The sequence below is a fragment of the Cynocephalus volans genome, chromosome 12, assembly GCF_027409185.1.
Source record: "Cynocephalus volans isolate mCynVol1 chromosome 12, mCynVol1.pri, whole genome shotgun sequence".
Classification (NCBI taxonomy): domain Eukaryota; kingdom Metazoa; phylum Chordata; class Mammalia; order Dermoptera; family Cynocephalidae; genus Cynocephalus; species Cynocephalus volans.
This window is the reverse complement of record NC_084471.1, coordinates 63940880-63966901: the sequence shown is the minus strand read 5'-3', so window position 1 is coordinate 63966901 and position 26022 is coordinate 63940880. Positions and strand designations below refer to the sequence as shown.

Here is a 26022-nt window from a genome sequence, read left to right as displayed (position 1 = left end):
TTTTTTTATTATTAACAAGCAAAATAATTAAAAACAAAAAAACACAACAACCTTAAAGTTAGAACAGCAATAAGTCAAAAATTGTTGCTAGAGTTCACAGATGTACCTGGGGTACATGCTCCCTCACTGAGTGGCAGGATGTAGGCACATGACTGCATTTACAATATATATATGTGACCAAGAAGAATCAGAGAAATAGAAACCAATGGAAAATAGAAAGTATCAAAACTTTTCATCAGGCAATCCCAAAGCGCTCTGCTCTTTTCCTCTTCTTTGCCTGTAAGGAAGAAGCAAAAAGAAAAAAATTAGATTGCAAGAAAACAGCAGCCTGGTTTTCTGGCTGCTTTAATCCAAACTCACATGGGCTGTCACAAGGTCCAAGGAGGGATGGGTCAGACTTAAGCTTGGCAGCCAAAGATTTTGTTCCTGAATCTCTCCAGTTATGCAGTTACAGCGTGCGTGCGTGTGCATGTGTGCGTGTGTCTTTAGAAAGAAAAGATGGTAAAGAAGAAAGTAGATTATGGGGGGTGGGTGGGACAGGAGGAGAATAGTAATAGAAAATAGAAAGATTCCTGAAGGAGAGAGGTCTACAGCCTTACAGCAAGCTAGCCTGGAAACAATGGGCTCTTAAGCAGGCTGGGGAAAGTCTTCCAGTTAGTGTGGGAAGATGGGAGATTTCAAAAGACAAAGGGTTAATCAATGCTATCCATAAAGAAGGTGAGGGAGATGTCCTTCTGAGCAGTCTGGCCCAGGCAGTAGTTACTCCTCAGGTCTGCAATCCAGAGAAGCATATAAATCTTCAATGCCAACAGAATAAATTGGGCAGGAGGGATTTTTTGTGGATGAGTCCCTGTCATGGATCTATCAAGGGAGGAGGCATTGGAGAGAAGGCACAAAACCGGGGTGGGGAGTGTGACATGGACCTTTTTGTTCTGGAAGTGACTCACAAAACAGCAGAGTCCTTCATTCTCATTCTAACCATTGTCCCCATCAAAGAAGGGAACTTACTTTCATCCCATTCACACAGAATATTTAATATAGATTTAAAAAGAAAGCCAAATGCACATAAGCCCAGCCCACTCCATCTGGACTACAACACAATTCTCTAGAATCAAACAAAAATCATCTGTTTTATGTAAACTACATCACCTGCAAAAATTACTATTCCCTTACATACAATGACTCTCCCAACAAAAGCAGTTGCTGTTCTTTGCCACCCAACCAAACCTCATCTTCCTTAACTTGGAAAGGCCAAAAGTACCTTTTACTGAGCATGCCTGGTTTAACAATAGTTTCCTTGGCAAGGAGGGAGGAATTTTAACCAGAATTAAAGTAAGCCTAAGTTTACTTCTAGTTCGTTCTGGTAAGTCAGTAAGTAAACGGATACCTATAACAGGTAGTGTTTTATTTTCAGTAGCACAAAGAATACAAACTCCTTTAATTTTTTTCCTAGTGGAGAGTGTAAACTGATCTGACTCTAAAATTTTCAGGATTTATTTACAAAACTGACTCTAACATTTACTCATTAAAAACACTTTACAAGATTTTGAGTGTGTAAGGTAACAGATAATTAGAAGCTATCTCCAGAGGTAGATGGAAAGAAGTAAACTTGGATAAAATAGAAGCAAATTCCTTTCCACCCAAGAAGCTGTTATAATTCTAAAATAATCATTATTTTAATTGCTCTTTATGTACACTCTAGGTGACACCTTGTCTCCATTACAGACACAAATCAGCAAATCAACATTATCTGTCAATGCTTAATCTTGGTGAATGTGAGTTACCCGAGGGGAACCTAAGATACGGATGAACACAAGTCTTTAAAAAAAGCCACCTTTCCATTTTGCACAACTATGTGTAAACAAAATGATAAGAATGAGAATTCTCATTTGGGTCCACTGTCCTATTCCAGAGGAGAGTAAGGCACAACTATACTTGTGTCTGGGTTGGAGATGACCTTCATTTTAAATGATGTAAGGAAATATGCACAGCAGATAATAATAGACACTACTGCTTACTGAATACTACAATATGATGGGAATCATTCCAAGTATTTTACATAGAACCATCCTTTTTTACATAGTATCATTTCATTTCATTCTCAAAATACCACTTTTTTCTTTTTTTGGTTGCTGGTGGGTGCAGAAATCTGAACCCTTGACCCTGGTGTTATAAAACCACACTCTAACCAACTGAGCTAACTGTCCAGCCCTAAAATACCACTTTGAAGTAGGTATATTATCTCCTCTTCCCAGATGATGAAACTGAGGCTCAGGAAAGTACTATAACTTATAAGTAATACTAAGTGGCAGAGCCACTTTTTAAGTCCAAGCCTACCTGATTCCAAATCTTGTGCTCTTTACTACTAGGCCAACAGAGTCTAACACTGAAGTAAGTATACTAATGGAATTCAGCGTGGCCACATTATCCAGTGAAAAAGTTAACAAGCAAAAGGCAAAATATCTTGTAACTCGGGCATTTAAGAAATAGGCTGGGGATACAGATCGTTTCTCCACTCAGTTTATTCACCCTTATTTCCCTTCAAGACTCTATGAAGCATTCTGGGTATATTTTACCTCCGTATCCTCTGTGGTTCCAGTTCCAGCTGAACTTGTGACAATCCCAAATCGCTCCTTCCTTTTTTTTAGTTTCTCATCATCTTCAGACTGTTCAGAGACAAAGAAAAGGGTTAAAACAAGCTAGCTTCCACTCACAACATAAATGGGAATGAAACTATAACAATTATTGGTCACAATATGCCAACTAACCTTGTGCCAAAAACTAAGGATCACACAAACAGTAAAGACAGATAAGAAACTGAATAAGCTAGCTTACAGCATGTGGTACCTAGAATGACTAAAAACTTAATTTTAAGTAGGGCCTCAATACTCATAAGATAAGTAAAGTGGGACAGGCCAGTTAGGTCAGTTGGTTAGAGTGGTGTTGATAACACTAAGGTACAGGGTTCGATCCCTGTACCAGCCAGCTGCCACTAAAAAAAAAAAAGACAAGTAGAGTGAAAACACAGTTTAAGAAACTCCAATAATTTATGTGCTCACAAAATTTTGGCAGTTCAGATATGGAAAACTGACGTTTCACTGAGTAACAGCTGCAGAGAACAGGTTGGTAAGGCACCCAAACTACTTGTTGAGCACTGCATGCAAGCTCCATTTACTTACCAAGGAAGGGAGGGGGAGAGGGCCTGAGTGGTGTTTCTGAAGAACTTATTTGCTTGAAATACCCAGCAAAGTCACACAAGGTTGTGAATAGTTCGAAATGATTTTGAAAAAAGGTGAGTCAAGGTGACATTTCTCTAAAAGAGAGATGCTCTGGACCTTTTCCAAGCATCCGTGAGACTTATGATGTCTGCCTAATAATTAGAATGTTTCAGTTTACTATGAGTTGGATCCAACCATTCTCCTGTAGCTGTTTTAAAGATTGAGCTACTGTTCATATACAACACTGTTCAATATAAGAGTCTGGTAAATAGTCCCATCAGGACCTAAACCATACTGCTTTAGTTATTCCACTTAACCAGTTATTTTTTCCCTTTCCACCTTGCCCTCACACCCAGTCACCAGTAATCAAAAGCTCAGCTCTAGGATTAGTAAACATCTGAAATCAAGCAGGCTCCCCATGTGTTTTTTCCCCCAAGAAGGATTTTCTAAAACTTGGCTCACCTCTACAAAGATCCCATCCTATGATAATCTCAACAGACCATCTACTTCATACAGGCACACCCACCCTCAGCACTAGGTAAGACAGTTTCTTCGACTTTATTTACAAAAGGTAACCCAACAGAAGGCCAGCTCAAGCTTTCAAACAAACTTTTAAACAAGCTTCTGAGGTGTCTTTTTTTTTTTACACTCCAAGGAATTTATATTCCTACAGTCTATAGTCTATTTCTTTCTGGGTGTCCCAAAACCACAAGGGCTAAAGGAAAGGCAATCTACAGACCTACAGAAACAGGTATTTTTCAGTACATCTACTTTCAACCCCAACCAAGGAACTGCCTTTGTCCCTATGACCACAGCAGCCACCTCTACAGTCAAAGGCAGGACAGCTATTGAGCTATCTGTGCTCAATTTGTTTAACTAGTCCACCTCTCTGAAATAACAGGCAGAAGTACTGTCTCAGTCTTACTTTGACTCTTCCAGCTTGAGAAAGATGTTAATTTTCTCCCTTTTGCTGCACTTGCTTTCTAGTGAGTAGGAAGGGAGCTAAGAAAGGTTGGTGGCTATGAAGGAGTGAAGAATCCTACATGAGTTATCATTTAATCACAGTGTAATACTAGAATAAACTATTGCCTACATAGTTTTCCTACCTTTTTCATTATAACCATTAGCAAATCCATAGTGGGCACCTAATTAATGTAATCTAAACTACTATAAAACACTAAGCCAGATTCCAAGAAAAAAAGAAGTATTCTTCTCCTTAATAATAATAAATTAAAATAATAATATTATAGCCACTAACACTGGAGTGCTTACTATGTGCCAGGTACTGTGTGGAGTTCTTTACATGCAATATCTCACTTACTTCTTGTAACAATTCTATGAAGTAGGCACTATGGCTAAATTCATTTCATAGATATGCCCAAAGTCTCACAAACAGTAATAAGTGGCAGAGCCAGGAGTAGAACCCAGTATTCTTTACTCGAGGACCCACTTTCCTAACTTTACTGTCTCTTCAGGTATCTCACACAAGCATTTCTTTGGAAGCACAGTAGAATGAAGGAATTAACCAAAGCAGAAGGATCACTAGGCCCCTTAGCTAATAGTATTTGTAAATTATTTTAATCACTTCGACATCACTCAAATAACTGGGTCAATAAAAGGATCCCATCTCCTTTCTGCCACACCATATGCCTTCACTAGGGATCTAAGGAAAGGACTCCAGTTAGTAATCTCATATTAAAAATTTTCACAGCTGAATTTATCTCTAACTTTGGCTTACTGGCTATTCCATCTGTTGAACTGTAATAAAAGAATTAGGAGGGTTTCTAACTAACACAGTCTCACCATATTTTTCACTACCAAAGTCAGGGGAGCAGTTTTCTTGATTTTGTCTGCCACCACCAAGACAAAAGTGAATAAGGGATACAAATGGAGATATCAAAATGAGAACCTCTAGAATATTCTAGATGATATTTCTCTATTCCCATAAGTCTCCTGGCCAAGTAGGAAACTGTTTCAGGGGGAATAAAAAGAGCATCCCTTTTGGGGGAGAGGCAGTACTAGACCAATATGTGGCTGAACTACCACTATGAACCTTTTCTTCATTCAATTTAGTACTAAGAGTACTTCAGCAAGTTCAAATCACAGAGAAGGAGATGCTGCTTTTGAAACCCAGCTATTATCTCAGCACAAACCCTGAGGCTACTCCCTTCACAAATCTCATCACAAAACCTATGTTCATTGGCATGTATGGGACATTCTTTCTCCTTGCTCTTTATTTTGCTATGCCCCTTTAATTTTAATTCTAAATTAAATTTCATGTATATCTTTTGAGCTCAAAAGTGAGGAAAGAACAACGAAAAGGAAGGGGACAGGGGAAGGCAGAGATACTTCTCTAGCCACTAAGACTAGTATCAGAAATTTCCTCATGAGTTTCCCCTTTTAATCAAATCCTGGTGCCTCTCCTGGAGATCCAGACAGAGTCCAGACAGAGCATCTGCTCCAAACCCATCAGGGGCTCCAGTGGGGATGGGGACACACACACACACACACACGCCACACACCACACACCACACACACACACACGCCAGATTCTCCCACCCCCTACAAACAGCTTGCCCTTCCCTCCCCACACAGCACCCCTCAGCTCCCCTCTTAAAGCTTCTTTCCTCTTAGCCCTGCAGGGAAAGTGCACAACAGGCCCAGTAAATCAACACTGTTCTAATGATCTCTCTCACTTGACCCTTCTAGCGTGAAGGTGCCTCATGGAAACAAATGTACAATAAACTTCACTCCATCTTTAACTCCTTGCTGACAGGTTTTGATTCATGGGATGGTGAGACCCATCTGAGGGAAATTACCTCGATCAAAACGCATCTCTCTCTGCATTCATCAGGCCAATGCTCCCCAGGCCATGCTCAAGTGCACAAATGGGGTTGTGCATCTGCAGGCAGCACTGACCCCTCTAGCTCAGTGTCATATGCATTTGCAAACCTTTCCCTTCTTCATCCCTCCCCCACTTCCTTCCCCCAAACCCTCAAGTACTAATAAATCTCTTTTCTTCCCATGCATATTTCTGTGTGGGAAAAAAAGTTGCTTTACTCCTAAGTGCCCTTATTTCCAATCAAATGCAAACTTCTCAAAACATAAAACTTGCATCTAAAACCAGAGGAGAAACCTATCCTCACAGACGAAACACACAGGCATCAGATATTCAAACTAATCCATATTCTTCTCTTCCCCATCCTCTCACTCAAGTTTTTTTTTTTTTTTTTTTTTTTTTAAAGATGACGGGTAAGGGGATCTCAACCCTTGGCTTGATGTTGCCAGCACCACGCTCAGCCAGTGAGCCAACCGGCCATCCCTACACAGGATCCGAACCTGTGGCCTTGGTGTTATTAGCACCGCACTCTCCCAAGTGAGCCACAAGCCAGCCCTTCGCTCCTCAAGATTTAAAACACGAAGCCAACTAACTGACTGATGACAATAATTTCAGCATACACAACCCTCATGGTATTCAATAACTGCTTTGTTTGCTTTCTTTTTAAAATCTCACTTACAAAAATAAGAAAGAATTGTGCAAGAGACAACCCTTATGAGAACAGGACAGAAAGCATGATCTATATTTAATAAAACTAAATACCCGCATGAATAAATGTCATCGTATTTTCCATTATGGAATAAAGACAGTTCCAAACTGAGCCCTTTAGAAAACATCCTCCAGCCACAATGTATATAGACAAAATAAAAATTTTTTTTTTAAAAAAGAAAGAAAAATAAATAAATAAATAATTTTAAAAAGAAAAAGGAAAAGAAAAAGAAAACATCCTCAACTTTTCAAAATTCACTTCTCTCCTTATTTCCCTTTTATGTTTGGAAAATCCTCAGGCAATATAAAGAAAATGATACCTGCTGAGGAAAAAGAAATTCAAGGCTGCTCCAAGATACAAATTACATGAGTGAAAGTGCTTTGCACATAGGAACTATCATATAAGATGTATTCAATAAATGTTAGCCCTTTTTTTGGAAGCTGGCCAGTGCAAGGATCCAAACCTGTGACTTTGGTGTAATAACACCACGCTCTAACCAACTGAGCTATCTGGCGAGCCCCAGCTATTATTTTTATAGCCACATTCCTCCTGGTCTTTGATTTGAAATGAAGTCTGAGACCACCAACAAAATCTCAAAGCTAACAATGTCATTCATTCTTCTAGATGAAAAGCGAAATCACCAAAGGTTGGTAAGAATCAGATACATCACCAAGACAACAAGGAAACATTGGCTGCAAGAGAAATGAGTATGTATCTGGACAGATGACTAGATTTAGGGTTAAATTTTAGGGTGTAGCATAGTAGTAAATGGACAAAACCACAGTTTTCTCTACCAGGTATTATTAAACACCTTCTTTTCTTTCTGGGACCCTGAATACCCAGGCTGCCAGGCTTTACTGATTTCATCAACCCTAATAATTAATTACTACAAAAAAAAGATCTACATAAATAAGTAACATCTGAGAGGACTGAGCTAGGATCTAACCTCTTATCTATGTAGATCCAATCTGAGGTACACAAAAGGCCCCTGAGCAATTGTTTTCAATGAATTATGTGACATCAGTTTAAAATGTTTGTAAAAGCATTGCAACTATAAAATTCATTCATTCACTAGTCATTCAAATTATCAACTGAGTGTCTACTTTAGGTCAGGCACTGTTTTGGTCTCTGGAAATACATAAATGAATAAGATAAAGACCTTTAACCTCATGAATGATCCTTATGAATTCACCACTAAGTTATCATAATATGGTCTATTGTTCCTTACATTACTATATTATGAGGACCCATGAGGAAATTTTCTTTCTGGTCTCCAGACAAAAAATAGTTGTTTTTCTTGAGCAACTTATTAGTTTTCACCTTGTGAACCATGTGAATCACCAAAAATAGTGCAACTGTGCTTTTCTCTCTCTACTGGCTGCTATAAAGTTTGGAGCCAAAGGTGTGGCCTGTTTCTGGCAAGTGATTTTGAAAATACAGATGGCCCTTGACTTACAACGGTTCAACTTACAATTTTTAGACTACACAATGGTTCAAAAGCTATATGCATTCAGTAGAAACCATACTTCAAATACCCATATAATCATTATATTTTTCACCTTCATTATAGTATTCAATAAATTACATGAGATAGGCAACACTTTATTATAAAATAGGCTTTGTGTGAGATGATTTTGTCCATCTGTAGGCTAATGTAAATGTTCTAAGCATGTTTAAGGTAGGCTAGGCTAACCTATGATGTTCAGAAGGTTAGGTATATTAAATGCATTTTTGACTTACAACTTAGAGGGGTTTATCAGGACATAAGCCCACTGTAAATCAAGAAGCATCTGTATTTCTATTAGAAAAGAGAGGTCAAATTATTGAGGTGAAAGAGAAACATGATATCCAGCGACAGAGATCAAACACCCAGAACCAGAGGTAGAAGCTGAGAAAGCAAGATGAAATGCAGTTAGTTACAGGGTTGCTGCTGGTCCCTTAAGAACTTACTTCTCTCTAAATATAATAGGATTTATTTAAAAATACCTCAATGCCCTGAGAAGGAAAAAGAGGAGTAGAAGGTACCAGGTTGTAACTAGAAATTTTAAGTTAAGGGCTCCTGGTAATGGTTTCCATGCCATACACTGTAGCCAGGAATTAAGCTCAAATGGAAGATCAGATGCAACAATAGGCAGCTGAATACCATAGATGTTTTCTAAAGTGATTGCCCCCTTTTTATTTATGACAGTACCAATGTTAATCTCTACCCAAAATGGAGTTCTAACTTTGTTATTTTCCAAACCCAACTTGTGTCTTCAAGATTCAAATTCAAGAGAACATTTTTCAAAACTTACTAAATTTTGGGCCGGCCCGTGGCTCACTCAGGAGAGTGCGGTGCTGATAACACCAAGGCCCCGGGTTCGGATCCCATATAGGGATGGCCGGTTAGCTCATTGGGTGAGCATGGTGCTGACAACACCAAGTCAAGGGTTAAGATCCCCTTACCGGTCATCTTTTAAAAAAAAAAAAAAAAAAAAAAAAAAAACTTACTAAATTTATCCTGAATACAATAAAGAATACTGCCCCTAGCCTGTGTACTAGGGCTATTTGCTCCACCAAAAGGAGTCCAATTTGATTTAATTAGCACGCCATGGTCTGTGTATTGAAAGCATTCACCTTCTTCAATCTTATTACCAGTGCCACTTTGAATCATAAAAAGAAACTAAGAGAAACAAAACAGTGACCCAAAGTGTAACTCAGGCATATTTAAAGAATTTGAACTCATCAATTCCCAAGAACACAAAGCAAGACTATTTACTGGATTCAAATAAGAAATATCCTCACTAATTCTCTGAGGAGACCAAAAGAACTAACCAGGCCAGGCATCGTTCCTGCTTAGTGCAACAAGCTTACTCACCCATCATCGTTCCTTGTATGATGTATGAGAAACAGAAATTCCAATCTAAAGAATTCAAGATATATCCTCAGAAGTAGAAAGGAGCATTTTAGAGAAGTTCAGATACTGCAATTACGAGGGCACTTCAAAAAATTTGTGGAAAACAGAATTAAAGCTTGGCTGGTTAGCCCACTCAGAGCACGGTGTTGTATCACCAAGGTCAAGGGCTCGGATCCCCAAACCTGCCAGCTGCCAAAAAAACCAAAATAAAAATAAAACAAACAAAAAAAGAAAATATAATTAAAATACTAATCTTTCCATGAACTTTTTGAAGACCCCTTGTATTTTTTCCCTCAGAAGTCTTTTCCCTGAAGTGACAGAAGAGAGGCTGATGGTCAGCTAAGATGGTCCTATTTTGCTAAAATAACAAATAACAACCCCCTTATGTAAATAAATTACCATATTAAGACGTTAACAGTTTTCAGGCCAATCTGATTTTCTAAGGGAATGCAAGAAGCAAAAAGCAAAAGGGGGAACCTTATGGTCACTTCCCTGAATCTCACTGCCACGTGACTTATGGCAGGATGAAAAGCAGAGCCTAGGGGCTTTCAGGCGATGGTAGATTAATGATGACATGGCCTTGACTTCCCAGAGGTAAAGGTTATGAAACACTCCAGGGTAAGTGAGCTTCCAATTTCATACTCTCGGGGTGAATGACAGCAACTAATGGTTTTTCTCTCAGAAACACTTGAATGCTTAAACACACAGCTGTCACCTCCCTGCCCCAGTTTCAAAATTCATCTGAACTTGTTTATTCCTGAGCCTTTATGCCAGCCAGACCAGAGAACACAGTATGGTACCAAAAACCAATGCACAGAGCCTGAGCAGAACAAAGGTAAAGGACTAGAATAGCAACAAGTTCGCCACCTTAGCAAATTGATGGTAAAATACTCCAACACTCTCCACACACATACATATAACACACCTCCCCAATATAACCATCTTTCCTACTCTCAGCAATCTCCTTAAACTGTGAGATCATAACCAACTTTCTAGTGCCAGTAGGATGCTAGGAACTTCAAAGCTACGCCAGAATTAGAGACCACCAGGAATTGTTATCTCTTCCTATCTTCACTGAATTTGAAGCCCATGAACACAGTCAGCTCAGAACCAAGCAATCTTCTGACTCACTAGCTTCCATCACTTTTTCTCTTGTCTAAATCAAGCTCTTTCCCCAACCCCCACTCCTCTGCAACCCCAGAGGAGGTCGTCTCGGTCTTGCTCTAGCTATCTGTAAGACAAAACAAGGCAGGTGGAGAAAATGAAGGCTTCACACATGAGACCCCCGGAAACCAAGTTTCTATTAAAAGTCCCCATCTCCCTCCCTTAAAATCCAGGAAGCTGCTGCTTTTAAGGGTAAGCGATGCAAAGCTTGGCAGAAATGTCAAGAAGTCAGCAGAGGGAAGCTGAAACTTCTGAGCAGTTTTGGCTGTCTTAGTCAAAATATACAGAGAACGAAAAAGGAGAGTTACCTGAGCAGTCAGATATATAGAATGAGCACTAGGAAAACAGTTTCTTTTCACCCGGAGTATTTAAAAATGCAGACTGGGCCGGCCTGTGGCTCACTCGGGAGAGTGCGGTGCTCATAACACCAAGGCCACGGGTTCGGATCCCATATAGGGATGGCCGGTTTGCTCACTGGGTGAGCGTGGTGCTGACAACACCAAGTCAAGGGTTAAGATCCCCTTACCGGTCATCTTTAAAAATAAATTAATTAATTAATAAATAAATAATAAAAATTTAATTTAATTTAATTTAATTTAATTTAATTTTTTTTTAAAAAAAAAAAAGCAGACTGCTGTTCTCACCCTAACCTAACAAATCTGAATCTCCAAAGGGCAGGCCTACGGAGCTGTATTTTTTTATTTAAAGTGTCCTGGTGATCCTTATGTGCAGCCACATTTGGGAACAACTGCAAATATCTTTGACAAGGTACAGACAAAAACTTAAAAACAATTTTCCCATCAAGTCCAAATAAGGCTGCCATCCCACTCCAATCCCCGCCTCCCACAAACACTAGAGGCCTTCCAAAAAAGTTTATGCTTCCTACAAACAGGCTATCTCAGGTACAGGGATTTGAAAGTAAATAGAAAGCTATGAAGGAATCACAGAGGACTTTGAGTAGCACACCTGTTTTACTGCCTTCCAGAGTAGTTCAACAGAGGAAGAACATGCCAACACAAGATCAGGGCACACCTCATGTGTGTGAGGAAAAGAGGGAGGCAACTAAGTTCAAGCACGCAAAGGCATTTTTTTCTACAGAACTGATACAGAGAAAGAGGAAGAATATCAACAAAATGGGGGAAGGAGAAACAGGATTTCTCTTAAGGCTCACGTTTTGCTTATTCATCTAGAGCACTAAAGAGACCATCTTATAAGGCTTCTCATCTTATAGCTCTGTTCATTCCCAATTGTTCCTTCTTCTCAACCTTCTCATATCTAAGCATGGGCCTGACACTGAGAATTCTGTACCTGCCTCCTCTACTATATACCCCCAAAACTCCCCATCAATAAACAGTTTCTAAAGTCCAGACCAAGCATTTCAAACACACTCTCCTTCTCAATAACACGTCTCCACTACTAGGGATTTAAAGACTCAGTCTGGTGTTATGACACCAAGGTCAAGGGGTCATCTGATGCCCATACTGGCTAGCCGCTCAAAAAAAAGGGTTCGATATTTGATATAAACTCCAAATGTGGAACACACTGAAAACACATTTCTATTCCTCTCTTAAGAATCTGCTCTGGCAATGAAAAAGTAAGACTTGGGTAAAATACTGTTTTGGGGGGCCGGCCCTAAAACACTGTTTTTTAAAAACGTGAGAAGTTGGTCACAAGCCTTCTCAGATGGTCTATAATTAAGATCTGTTAGTGTAGGTATGACTGTACAAACCTTTTCCAAATGAAGGACTGTAGGCCATGCATAGAACACTGCCAATGTGGAACGCTTTTTTGGGGTATGATCAGTAGAGGGAACAGAACCCTTGACCTTAGTGTTACAAGGCTGAGCTCTAACTGACTGAGCTAACCCACTAGCCCCTACCAACGTGGAACTTTAAGAACCTGAGGAACCATGAGCTATAGTGAGGAGTTTGGTTGAATACATTTAAAGTAGTGGTAGAAGAATTAAATCCAAGGATAAGATGGAAAAGTAGCCTGCTAAGTAGGTTTGGGTTCTATCCAAATATAGTCAAGCAGCAGTGCTTAGGCCAAGTGTGAAAAGAAAAGTAAAAAAATGGATAGATATTGCTGTACTTAGAAAAGCCAGGCTAGCTATCGGTCACCCCAAAATTAGACATACAACTAGACATACAGCCAGATATAATGGAATTTCAAAAATAATTTCTTATGTACTGGAGAGTAGCACTTTTTAAAAAACCATCACTCAGGGAATGATCCCACCCCAAGAACTTGGCTGGCTAAAACAAGTGAAGGTATTTAAAAGTAAGACAGATTCAACAGAATCCAGCATTCCCCTCCTTTTCCAGGCTGTGTTTATTCTTGAGGCAAAGACTACAGGGGAACCACCAAGAGGCATAAAACGTGTTTTTTATCAAAGTCATCAGTTCTGACATGTTAGAAGGAATGCAAAGACATTAGTGGGGGTGGGGTATTGGGCAGGGGAAATAGAAAAGAGTTTTTCTCTTACTACAAATTTTTCTTACCTGTAGTTCTTCAGGTTCAAACTCAATGAATGAAACCACAGAGAGAAAAATAAAAGGTACAAGATCTTAGTGGTCTCAACCATGTACCTTTACGGAAGTCTAACCCTCTATCAGAAACTTACCAAATATCCAGTTTATAGTTAACAGGGCAAAATACCAGCCACAAATGTTGACATAGCATCAAAAATTTCACCTTGATTCCCAAATTTTAAAAACTTTTCTTCTTAAAGTGTTCAACTTATATTCCTAACATTTCTTGTCCAATTTTTACCTCATACATGGCTAGGTAAAAAGTGTGTGTCTGAGGATTAGGGCATAGTAGAAGCTGAGCAAAGAAAAACCCAACTCGACTCCTATTTCTCTAGTTAAAATTAGAATACATTTTCAAGAGCCCTAGGCAAAAGAGAGAAAAATTCCATTCTGCTTCTTTGCTCTTCCAAATTCCTATAGCCAAGTGGTTCAACAGCAGTTGAATGGCAAACATAATGACATCATTGATTGGAACCATAATAGAAGGGAGTGAGAAGAGCAGGTGGAGGGAAAGTGGGAAGGGAGGGAGGTGAAAATGTATTTGTGTTACAGACAAAAGACAAGTTCTGTTCCTCAGCAGGGACAAATGAAGAACCAGATGACGGGATAAACTGAGGTCAGAGAGTTTCCCCTATTGTTCCTCTTTAAACAGCCCTTCACCACTCCATCAAGGTTTGTTTCATTGGGCGGGTAGAGAGAAATATATGTTTTTATCTTAAAGGGGAAGAGGCAGAGAAGAAAAAAACTGATATAGGATTACACATTGTGTCTCTCCTTGAAAAGGCCAAATACTTATTTTCAAAGCATTATGAATTAGAAAGGATTTTAAAGGAGCAGTTAAATTTTTGTTGAACCTTAAAATGCTCCTAGAAACGTTATCCAGGAAATCCTGAAGACTATGATGGGTGGGTTTTAGCTTCTCCTGAAATTCATCTTCTGTGATATCCACTCTCGATTGCTATCTCTATCTACCATATATATATATATATATACATATATATATGTATATATATATATATATATATACATATACACACACACATACATATATACATATATATATGCGCAACTCATTTCTTTTCTTGCTGGTTAATTCAAGTTAAAAGAATACAATTTTTCAAGTGGAAGAAGCATTTTTGGTTAAACTGATAATCTAGGATGGAGAGGAGAAATTCCCCCCAAAAGCCCTTCAATGAGATACAATAACTAAAAGGGGCCTACATTGAGTCCCCCCTGCCCCCTGATAATCTTACTATTTGCATTTTTCTTGGTCCCATGAGGCCCCATGAGAAAGGGGAATGAAGATATTAGTTTTGCACCTGGACTAGGCACTGAGGCTTGAGTATATATCTGGATAGAATCCAAACCTACTTAGCCAATTTATCGTGGGATCTAATTCTTCTACCACTACCCCTTTTAAATATATCCTACCAAACTCCTCAACCATATCTTATGGATCCTCAGGTTCTCAAAAGTTCCATGTTGGCAGTGTCCTACGCATGGCCCCACAGTTCCTCTAAAAAAGGTTTGTACAATCATACCTAAATTAACAAATCCTAATTACAGACCCTCTGAGAAGGCTGGTGATCAACTTCTAAATCCATAATATGAACTTCTTCCTTCCCTCCACATCACAATGGCTAACCTCTCTACACTAACAAGTGTTGAAGGGGCAGAACAAACAAACAAGTATTCCTTCATTTATTTCAGGTGGTGGAAGGAAATCAAGATAGAATCAAATAAGCTCTCCAGAAGACAGTGAATTGAAACCAGCCTGCCATCAGTCAGCCACAATGAAATTTGTATGCTGGCAGACACTGATGTTTTCATGTGCTTAGAATTGACCCATTGTCCCAAGCTTCCTCTTTGATATCTCAACACATTTCTATGACAAGATCCTCAAAAATAAGGCAGGACTAATATCCCTCTCACTCTGAAGTGGTTCATCCACAACAATGATGATAAAAAGGCTCATGAAAATAAACACTGCAGCTACCCAAGAATATTCTAGCTACCAGCCTCAACAAAAAGATAGTGGAGGAATATTTAGTTTGTTTTCAGCCTTTTTATATTCTGACCCAGTAACAGACCACAAACATCAGGAACGAAAATAAGCAAAAATCACAAACCTAGGAAAAGTAGCCCTCAGGGTATATGTATGCCTTAAAAAAACTCATTTCGACAGTTACACGAACTACAAGCAGGGAAAACCTGGTAATAGTCTAGTAGAGAAAAAAGGAAAAAGTACTAAAGTCAATAGGGACACAAGATGCCTATATCTTCTACTACTAATCAAGAATCAGTAAGACGTGCCCCTCACATTCCTGGGGAGGGAGAAAAGTATCAACCACACTCCAGTTTTTTGCTTAGTGCCTGGGCTTAGTTTTTGTTTTTTTAAAAACTACCTACCTAGATGGATTTCCTATAACTTCTGAAAGTATCGGGTTTCACCTCCCCCAAGTGTGCCAATGTTTGGGGGAAAAAAATCCACTTAAATTAGCTACATCAGTTAACACTACAATTCTAAGCCCAGACTTTGTTTTTACCAAAACTAATAATATCCTTTGACCTTCATGCATTTAACTGAGCTGGCTTCGCATTTTTATTCCCTCTATCTGTCTCTCACTCCTTTCAAAGATGAGTTTCCTATGTGCCAGGCCAAGTACTGTCCTTTACTAAGAAGACTGACCCAAACACTACTTCTCCTGGGAGGCATGGAAAACTGACAGAGAGAAAACAACCAATCAAACACAAGACTTCTGAAAACCTAGCTGGTGATCAATCAGAACCAACCAGGCAGATGTTATTTATCTGGGTTTTGTTTTGTTTGAGGGGGTGGGAGGTTTCTTAACCCATAGTCACCATGAGGCTTATATGAAAAAAGACATGCCAGTCTGTCCTCAAATAGTCCAAAGAGTTGGAGGGGACAATTTACAGCCTCTTGTGTAAAAAATGTCTATAAATGCCAGTACCATTCTTTGCCCTGTCACTTCCCATTATCCTAAACCAACAGGATTCTATTCACTGAGACTTGAACTGAAACATGAGTGAACAGACTTTTCTTGGGCAGGGAAAAAGGGGAAGATGATTTGGGATGCGGGGGCGGGGGGAGTGGGAAGCCAGATTTAAGTTTCTGTGTAGTACCCAATGTGTATAGTATACTAGTGGAGCTGAAAACCAAAATATAGAAGCAATCGTGCAAAAGTCAGCCTAGGAACAGTAGAGATTAAGTTTCATGAAATTTGTAATATGACCAAGCTATAAATCTAAACTATAAAGAGGAGAAGAGGCTTCTGGTCCAGATGGCAGAATAGATGGTCCCCAGCGTCACTCTCCCCCACAAATCAACCAATTTACAACTATGAAAAAGTAACAACAGCCAAGCTGGGGCCACTAGAGCTCAGGGGAAGACGAGGAGAGACCTTTGGAGTTCATGAAAGCAGGAGAAGCCACGATGAGAGAAAGAAAAAACTGCACAGAGCATTTCGGGCCACGGCCACTTTAAGGCTGGAGCTGCTGAGAGCATGGAGCAGGAGCTGGCAAAAGCCATAGCTGTACCCTTCGGATGGAGCTGCTTGAAGGTGGCAGGGGAGAAGGGGGTCTTGGTGGCCCTCAGGACAAGGACCACTAATAGGATTCCCATGGACCCACACAGGAGTGAGGAGCCACAACAACTGGGAAAATGGAGCCATTCAGAGGCCAGTGAGTCACTGCAAGAGACCTGCAAAGGGCCTATCCCATGGGAAGTGTTTACAGCACTGGCAGTGGGGGAGACGGCCCCAACTGGAGAACACTGGAGCACAGCAAGGACAGCTGATCCACCCCCCCCAACAGCACAGGACCACTCAGAGGAGACTGGTCAGGAATACACAATTGCATGGGGTGCAGTTTAATGAAAAGACTCAGGCCTAGATCAGAATTTCTACACAACTCCGGTGTACCAGGTCTCTGGAGAGCCCAAAGTACCTATAAGGTCAACCATTAAACCCTGAGCTGCACAAAAAGCCTTCCCTAGGGAAACAGCAGCAAAGCAGCAATTTAGGTCAACCACACAGCTCAGGTACTGGTTCCCACAGGAAGTTCCCCCATTTTAGAAATAAGCAAAGGACAAAAAATTAGTTCCAGCCCAGGCACACCTCCAGCGCCTGGGGGGCCTGCCAGGGGACCTGAGGTGTCGAGCTGGGGACCAGATCCCCCACCCACAACCAGGCACACTGCCAGTGCCACAGGGCCCACACAGGGACCTGAGGCATGGAGCCGGGAACTGGACCCCCCCCAACAACCATGCACACCACCAGTGCCAAGGACCATGACAAAAATATCACCTCCATGTGGGTGGCCCACCATAGCCACTACAGTAACCACGGCTGCTGCAAAAGTGGCTAGATGTCACAACTACCATGCAGATGGTCCACCAGCCACTAGAGTGCACTGACACAAGGAGAGTCACCAGCAGAGACCAAAGAAAAGAAGATGTCTCTCTCCACACAGCCCATTCCAGAGTGACAGAAGAAACATCTGCTCTATGATAATACTAGGGGACCTGAACACACCTCTCAGCATTGGACAGATCATCTAGGCAACAAATCAACAGAGTAACCATTATTACTCTTTCAGAGGGAGAGAAGAAATCTAGGGTTATCAGTAGTGGGAAGGGGAGAGAGAGGGGGATAGGGAGAGATTGGGCAAGGGACAAAAAGAATAAGTACAAGGGCCGGCCTGTGGCTCACTTGGGAGAGTGTGGTGTTGATAACACCAAGGCCACGGGTTCGGATCCTTATATAGGGATGGCCGGTTGGCTCACTTGGGAGAGCATGGTGCTGACAAGAATAAGTCAAGGGTTAAGATCCCCTTACCAGTCATCTTTTTATAAAAAATTTTAAAAAGAATAAGTACAATTTGTAACAATATATATACTAGTAATATTGATTTGACCAACATATGTCAACATTGAACCCCCAAAATATGTATAATCAATTATTATTCAATAAAAATTTTATTTATTTATTTATTTATTTATTTTTAAAGATGACCGGTAAGGGGATTTCAACCCTTGGATTGGTGTTGTCAGCACCAACGCTCAGCCAGTGAGCCAACCGGCCATCCCTATATAGGATCCAAACCGATGACCTTGGTGCTATCAGCACTGCACTCTCCTGAGTGAGTCACAGGCTGGCCCTAAAATTTTTTTAATTTAAAAAAAAACATAAAGAGGAGATGAACATATTGTGACACTTAAAAAAATAAATCAGTCATAAACACTATTTGATACATGTCTCATGTGTACTCACATTCTATCTGACTTTATTCATATACACTAGTCTGAAGCCAAGTCCACAGAAGAAAAATCAGCAAGCAAGCAGGCCCTTAAGCTGGATCAAGCAAACAAAAATTCTGTGCAATCATGATGACAGGAGGTGGGTTTCTCATTGTCCTGTTTAGAACAGCAGGATGGAGAAGAGGCATATCCTTACTATCTACTAGCCTCCACTATTTGCATCATTTCAAACTGAATGAAATCTGTGCCTAGAAAATTATAAAACTTAAAGACAAGAGAACGAATTATACATGAGGTTATATTGGAATCGAGAATTCCAGAATGAGGTGGACCAAAGTATGCTCATCTGACTATTCCATAAATATAAACCTAATCATGTCATTAACCTCAGTCAACCAAACAATTACTAGGTAGCAACTCATCTCTGGTGATAGACAACAGTTCAGCACAAGACTGAACCAGGCAACTCTCGCCAGAGAATGTAACCAGTTGCAATTTCAGAATTTGGGTCTAGAATACTAAGTTCTAGAAAAAAATGTTACATGAAAAAAATAATACTTCCTTTTCCTTTCTCTTCCTCCCTTTCCTCCAACTTTTCTCCTTCCACAGATTAACTCTGAAACTGCTTTTTTCTACAAATATTTTTAAAATTCTGGGCTACAGAAACAATGGTCCAAATATGTGATCTGATAAAGGATTTCTACACCATTTCCAAGTGTGAAAGCTGTGTGAGAGATACAAGCTAGACCCGATTTGTCCAATATGGTAGCCACTAGCTACATGTGGCCATTTACAATAAGTTCTATTGGACAGGGCTCGTGCAGACAGCAAAATATCAGTATTTCTGGGACAATGTAATGGTTTAAAGGGCAGATCAGAGCAAACTGTTGAAATCAGGATGATTCTGAAAAACTGAAATTTTTATGATCAGTGTAAATGGGACCAAGACTCAAAGTATATCTCAAAAAGTCACAAACCTCCAAGCAAAGTAGCCCCTGGAAGAAACCACATATATTCCAGTAAAATGCTACTCAAAATGTGGTCTGCCTCCTAGTGCTGGTCTCTAAACTGTTTGTTAGCAGTTTGCAATAAGTCCAGAAACTGAAAGAATTAAGAAACTTCCAGAGTAATTTAACATTGCTGTGACATTTTAAACACATTTTACAAAAGTATCAATCTGCAATGGATTGGAAATTTTAAAAACTAGTCTTTTGCTACAGATAATTTGAGAAGCATTATATATATATAAAATACATAATATACTTTGACAATGAATTAGAGAAGGGCACTCATGGAGTTTTGCCAACTACCATTATTGGATTACAATCCCTTAGAGATTTAAAATGGGAACTGAAATCTTATCAGTAATCAACAAAAACACGGAAGTTAACTGACTGAATTAAAGTAATAAAGCCAGTTTACTGACAGAAATGAACTAAGGAAAAAAACCTAACATTTATTGAGGGTTGAAGTGTCACAATTTAGGTAATTTCAAATATACAATTGTTTACTCTTCACAACCAGGGTATTAGGTATTACTCTAAGCTTTACAGATGAGGATCAAAGAAGTTCAGTAATTTGCTCAGGGTCACAAAGTTCATAAATCTATCTCTATTTTTACTCAGCTTCCCATGCACAAAAAATGAAAGTAGGTCAAACATGGAGAAAGATTCTAGGGTAGAGAAGAGAAAGGGCTAATATTCCTATAATGAAATACTATAAAAAATAACTTAGGAATACAGTATGGTAGGATGGACAAATTCCTTTCAGGAATATGTCCAGATGAACTAAGTAGGAGATATCATGTTCAATTTTGTAAATTCTGAAGGAACAAACACACACAATTCTCTAGAAGATGAGGTAAAGTTACTGCTGGGGTTCTCATGTACAAAAGAAGTAAACAGATAAGAACCAGGGCCATAGATCAAAGGTACCCTTCTCCTTGGCCATCTATCACAACACAAATTATTTTGGTTTATAACAGTTCTTCCCAATTAAGCTGCATGTGGTTTAAGAATCACGTACTCTGCCTACCTCCCAACTCCTTATTTTTTCTTATTTCACATAAATGAGCAAGTATTCCCACTGAGCACCTATGGTCTCAGAATCATGCTAGACACACGGGCCTGATGTTATATTTTTGGTAAACATTAAAAATGTAACCTAAAGGGAAGAAAAATGGAGCACAGTTGTGTGCAAGGTCATGTGTTCTACAGCGGCACAACAATGTTTTTTTCCTAAGCAAAAAACATAAACAAGTCAGGTCAGTTTCTTCCAATGGCTTTCTAAAGAGCTAAACACTTCCATACTCAAGTCAGAAATAATTTTTTTAATGATAGTTTTACTGGTTTGAAATACTCTGCTACCACTTCAACAACCAAGAAATGTGCTCCGAGCTTTAAAGAACAAAGACTAAGTAAGAGACCACCTGCCCTAGGCAAACAGTAGAATTCTTATCATTTTCTCCAATGTGCCTAGCAAAACTCCAAAGACAACTATGCCCTGGAAAACTGATTACCTCACACAGCACGGTGTCAACAAAGTCATCTTGCTTAGCAAACTAAACAGTATCAGTTAGCAGAAGGGCAGAAGGAATGAAATAACTTTCTTACTGTTCCACAGAACCTCTGAGTTTTGTTTCTAGTTACTTCTGACCTAAAGACAGGATCTTCTTATTATTATTTAATTTTCATTATGCCTATATCAAAAGTTAAAGCAGGGCCGGCTTGTGGCTCACTCGGGAGAGTGTGGTGCTGTTAACACCAAGGCCATGGGTTCGGATCTCATATAGGGGTGGCTGGTTAGCTCACTGGGTAAGCGTGGTGCTGACAACACCAAGTCAAGGGTTAAGATCCCTTTACCCGTCATCTTTCTATTAAAAAAAATAAAAAATTTAAAGCAGATGTAAAAAGTTTTAACATCACTGTATTCAACATCTTTACAGAATGAAATATAGACCATACTCTAAGAGCCTGAGTAAAAGCTATGAAAACGATCTGTGGAAAAAAATAGCTTGCGGAACAATTCCTATAATGTAATCAATAGCCAGTGAGAGGAGGTGATATTCAAAGGATTGTGAGAAATTAAGTGCTGAGTAGCCAGCGACAATTCTCAGGAGGGTCATTTCCAGCCTATGTAGCCTTCTCCTGCCCACCCCCCTCCACCCCCTAGCTGTTCTAATGTTGCAAAAACAGCACTTCCATCTAATCTACGTTTACCTTTCTGGAGATTGAAGAGACATTCAAACCAAATCTTTGAGCTCTTTCCTTTAGCTTATCCAGGTTTACCTAAAAAAACATAGAAAAAGAAGCACATTAAAAAAAATCAAAACAGAAAATAGAAAGGTAGAAACTATGGGCCAAAGCTATAAGTTCAAATAAGCCTATAACATCAAAGATATCCTATGTGTCGAATTAGGAAAGTAGGCAGCACCCAATCATCCCAGTGATTATTAAATGGCCTCTTCTGGAATGCAGCAAAAGATTTAGCACTGTCTCCTTCATTCATCAAAGGTGGTGAAAGCCTAAGGAGGGTTAAAGATCAAAGCAGGCTAAACATTACTTGAAAAAGCAAATATATGTCTAAATCATCACCTGCAAACAAGTCCACCATTCACAGTCCAAAAACATTAATTCCTTTGCATAGTTTCTGCAAGTAGTCCTTAACTCTTATCTCCAAGCAAAGAGAATCTCCCCTTTTCAGAAGACAAATCTACCACACTACTCAACTCAATTCTCTTCCCTCCTTTTTCTTGGAATCCTTGGTATATGAGACCTGTTATCATAAAGATGTTTAGGACATTTTCATTAATAACAATAATAACATTTCACTTTCACTTACAATATTGAACAGTAACCTCAAAAAGCAGGATTTCATAAAGTTGAACATATTTCACCACAGCATTTGTTTTCCTTTTCTAAAAACATTCTCACTAGTCACAATGGCCCAGAAGGCCATTCTTATTCTATCTTCTTTACTCTCTGATTTTATATTTAATAGATAGGGTTAAAAAATAACAGTATTTACAAAAATAATTCATAAGTTGCTTCCATAGGTTCTCGTGTGGTAATTAAGAATTAGCTATTATCTAAAGCCACTGGACAAGGCCTAAACCTCCAGTACCATAAGACAAAGGGATATACGGATTGTTCTCTAGCTAACAAAATCCATTCACCTTTTCAAAAAGAGAAGTGGTAGGAAAATGTCTGCAGTAATTTGGAAAATGTGGTAATTTTCCTGACCTCTCAATAGCTCGATTTTTTTTTTTTTTAAAAAAGATGACTGCTAAGGGGATCTTAACCCTTGACTTGGTGTTGTCAGCACCACAAGCTAACCAGCCATCCCTATATAGGGATCCAAACCCGTGGCCTTGGTGTTATCAGCACCACACTCTCCCAAGTGAGCCACGGGCCAGCCCTCGCTCAATTTTTTTTTTTTTATTCAGGACATACAACTTTGTACTAAAAACAGTCACCAAAATCATGATCTCAGAGTTTCCTCTGATCTGGCAAGAAGTCTCTAACTTTAAAACTAGTTAGTTTTAAAGTTAAGATCTGGCCCTGCCGGCCTGTGGCTCACTTGGGAGAGTGTGGTGCTGATAACACCAAGGCCACGGGTTCGGATCCCATATAGGGATGGGCCGGTTAGCTCAATGGGTGAGCTTGGTGCTGACAACACCAAGTCAAGGTTAAGATCCCCTTACCGGTCACCTTTAAAAAAATAATAATAATAAAAAGATCTGGCCCTGCAAGGAATAAAAAAAACATTTCTTACCATAGGCTTGGTGTCAGATGACAGACCTAAGGAAGAAAATTAAAAAGTTTAATATTTCTAAAAGTCACAAAGGAAGTTGACAGTCCTCAAAAAAAAATTAGCATAAAAACAGTATATAGAACAAAAAAGTCCTTTATCTTATGATGAGAAAGAAAAGGCAGAAAATTGCATCTAGAGATCATGTCTACATTCATTGTTTGGTGAAACATAAAACGGTAAGACTGCTTTGGAAAACAGCTGGGCAGTATCAAAAAGTTAACCATAGAGTTACCATATGACCCAGCAATTCTACTCCTAGTTATACCGAAGAGAAATGAAAACATACGTCCACACAAAAACTTGTACACAAATGTTCACAGCAGTATTATTCATATCTAGACAAAAAGTGAAAGCAACTCAAACATCCACCAATTGATGACTGGATAAATAAAATGTGGTATATCCATACAATGGAATATTATTCAGCAATAAAAAGGATTGAAGTAGTAATACATGCCACAACGTGGATGAACCTTCAAAACATTATACTAAGTGAAAGAAGCCAGTCATAAAGGCCCACATATTATATGACTTCATTTATATCAAGACAAATTTACATATAGGGAAAAAAAAAATCAGTGGTTGCTTAGAGCTGGGGGGGCGTAAACAGGATGGGGAAAATTGCTAATGGGCACACGGTTTCTTTAGGAGGTGATGAATACGTTCTAAAATTAGACTGATGATGACTGTACAACCCTGTGAACACACTAAAAAACAATAAATTACATACTTTAAGTGAATGAATTAAATGGTATATAAACTGTATCTCAGTAATGCTATTAAAAAAGAGAGAACTAGCTGGTTAGCTCACTTGGTTAGAGAATGGTGTCAGTAACACCAAGGTCAAAGGTTCAGATCCCTGTACGAGCCAGCCACGAAAAAAAAAAAGAAAGAGAGAGCGATCATATATGGACAAATGAGCAGAGCAAGTTGAAATTATCATCCTGAAATCACCAAGAAGCAAGTAGTAAATTGGTCTGGAGGCCCAACACTAACCTAGTCAATAATTATTTATTTGAAACTTTTCAGAATTTTATTTTAAGCAATCTCAACCTTATAAGTGGTTCCCTAACTCTCCACTATAAACATTCAGGTATGGATTCAATTTTTACCATGACCCATGGGCTAGGAACTGTTAGGTGCATGTATGTTCTCATTCAAAAAAAACAATACTTCTGGGCCGGCCTGTGGCTCACTCGGGAGAGTGCGGTGCTGATAACACCAAGGCCATGGGTTAGGATCCTATATAGGGATGGCCGGTTGAGCCAAGGGTTAAGATCCCTTTACCGGTCATCTTTAAAAAAAAAAAAAAAAAAAAAATACTTCTTTTTAAATGTTCCCAAATTCTACTCTTTTAAGAGGTAACTCTGTAGTTCTTATTCTGTACTTCTTAGGACTTCAGAATTATATGAATAACACTGCAAATGTTATCTATACATTATTTTATTGTAAGGTTTCATTTTCAGATTATTAGTTTTTATCTTTCCTCAAATAGTACCATCTTTAATCATTTCTGTTGTCCTTAACCAATTCTACTTTTATATCTCTCCTGGTATAACTAAGAACCAGAAAATACTGTTTCTAAAACACTTAAGTGACAGTGGCCAAAATTTTTCTTGTCTTTTTAAAAGCACAGCAAAACACCACAAGACCTTTGGAGACATTTTAACACACTTAAAACAACTGACAAGTCACCAAGAAGACTGAAGTGGATTAGAAGACTACTTTTAAATTTTAAGTCCCTGAAGAGAGGAGATGTGTTCTTTATTTTATTTCTAATTTTCTGCTGGCCAGTACAGGGGATCCCCAGATCTTGGTGTTATCAGCACCACACTCTAACCACCTGACCTAACCAGCTAGCTTGTTCTTTTTTTTTTTTTTTTTTTAAAGATGACCGGTAAGGGGTTCTTAACCCTTGACTTGGTGTTGTCAGTACCACGCTCACCCAGTGAGCAAGCCGGCCATCCCTACATGGGACCCGAACCCGTGGCCTTGGTGTTATCAGCACCACACTCTCCCGAGTGAGCCACAGGCCGGCCCTAGCTTGTTCTTTTTTTAACTGATAACTTTTACTAATTTATTACAAAAGCAATATGTATTCATTGTATGAATTTTTAAAACGCAAACAAGCAAAAAGAAGTCACTCAAAATTCCAGCAACCAGAGATAATGAGTACTAACACTTTGGTATATATCCTTCTGATCTCTTTTCCTATCCATACATGTTCTCTTTTATGACTAAAATGGGAACATACTGTTAATATAATTTTGTAACTTATTTTTTTCACTTAGTATCTCTCGAACAAATGTTTTTCACTATCATTTTAAACATAGTATAGTCTTCAACATACTATAGCACACATTAATCAATTCTCTATTGTATATTTGGTTGTTTGTAGTTATTGATAATTATAAATAATACTGTGATAATCCTCATGGCTAAATCTTTAAGCACATCCAAGATTATTTCCTTCTAAGTTCCTAGAAGTAAAATTGTTAAGGTAAAGATACTCTTTTCCCTTTTATCATGTATATTAGCCAGCATTAAAACTGGATAGGTACATAATAATTTTATG

The 26022-nt window shown here is 39.0% G+C and overlaps 1 protein-coding gene across 1 annotated transcript in view; it reads right to left on the bottom strand.

Moving 5' to 3' along the window:
- The window catches only part of SARNP (SAP domain containing ribonucleoprotein), a 46249-nt gene continuing 20227 nt past the window's right edge, over positions 1-26022 (bottom strand). Inside the window, exons 8-11 of the mRNA XM_063075730.1 lie at positions 23409-23434; positions 21854-21922; positions 2577-2666; positions 1-277 (exon numbers count right to left, since the gene is read on the bottom strand). Of these exons, the coding sequence (XP_062931800.1) occupies positions 236-277; positions 2577-2666; positions 21854-21922; positions 23409-23434 (227 nt within the window). The 3' untranslated portion in view covers positions 1-235. The remainder of the gene's footprint in view (positions 278-2576; positions 2667-21853; positions 21923-23408; positions 23435-26022) is intronic.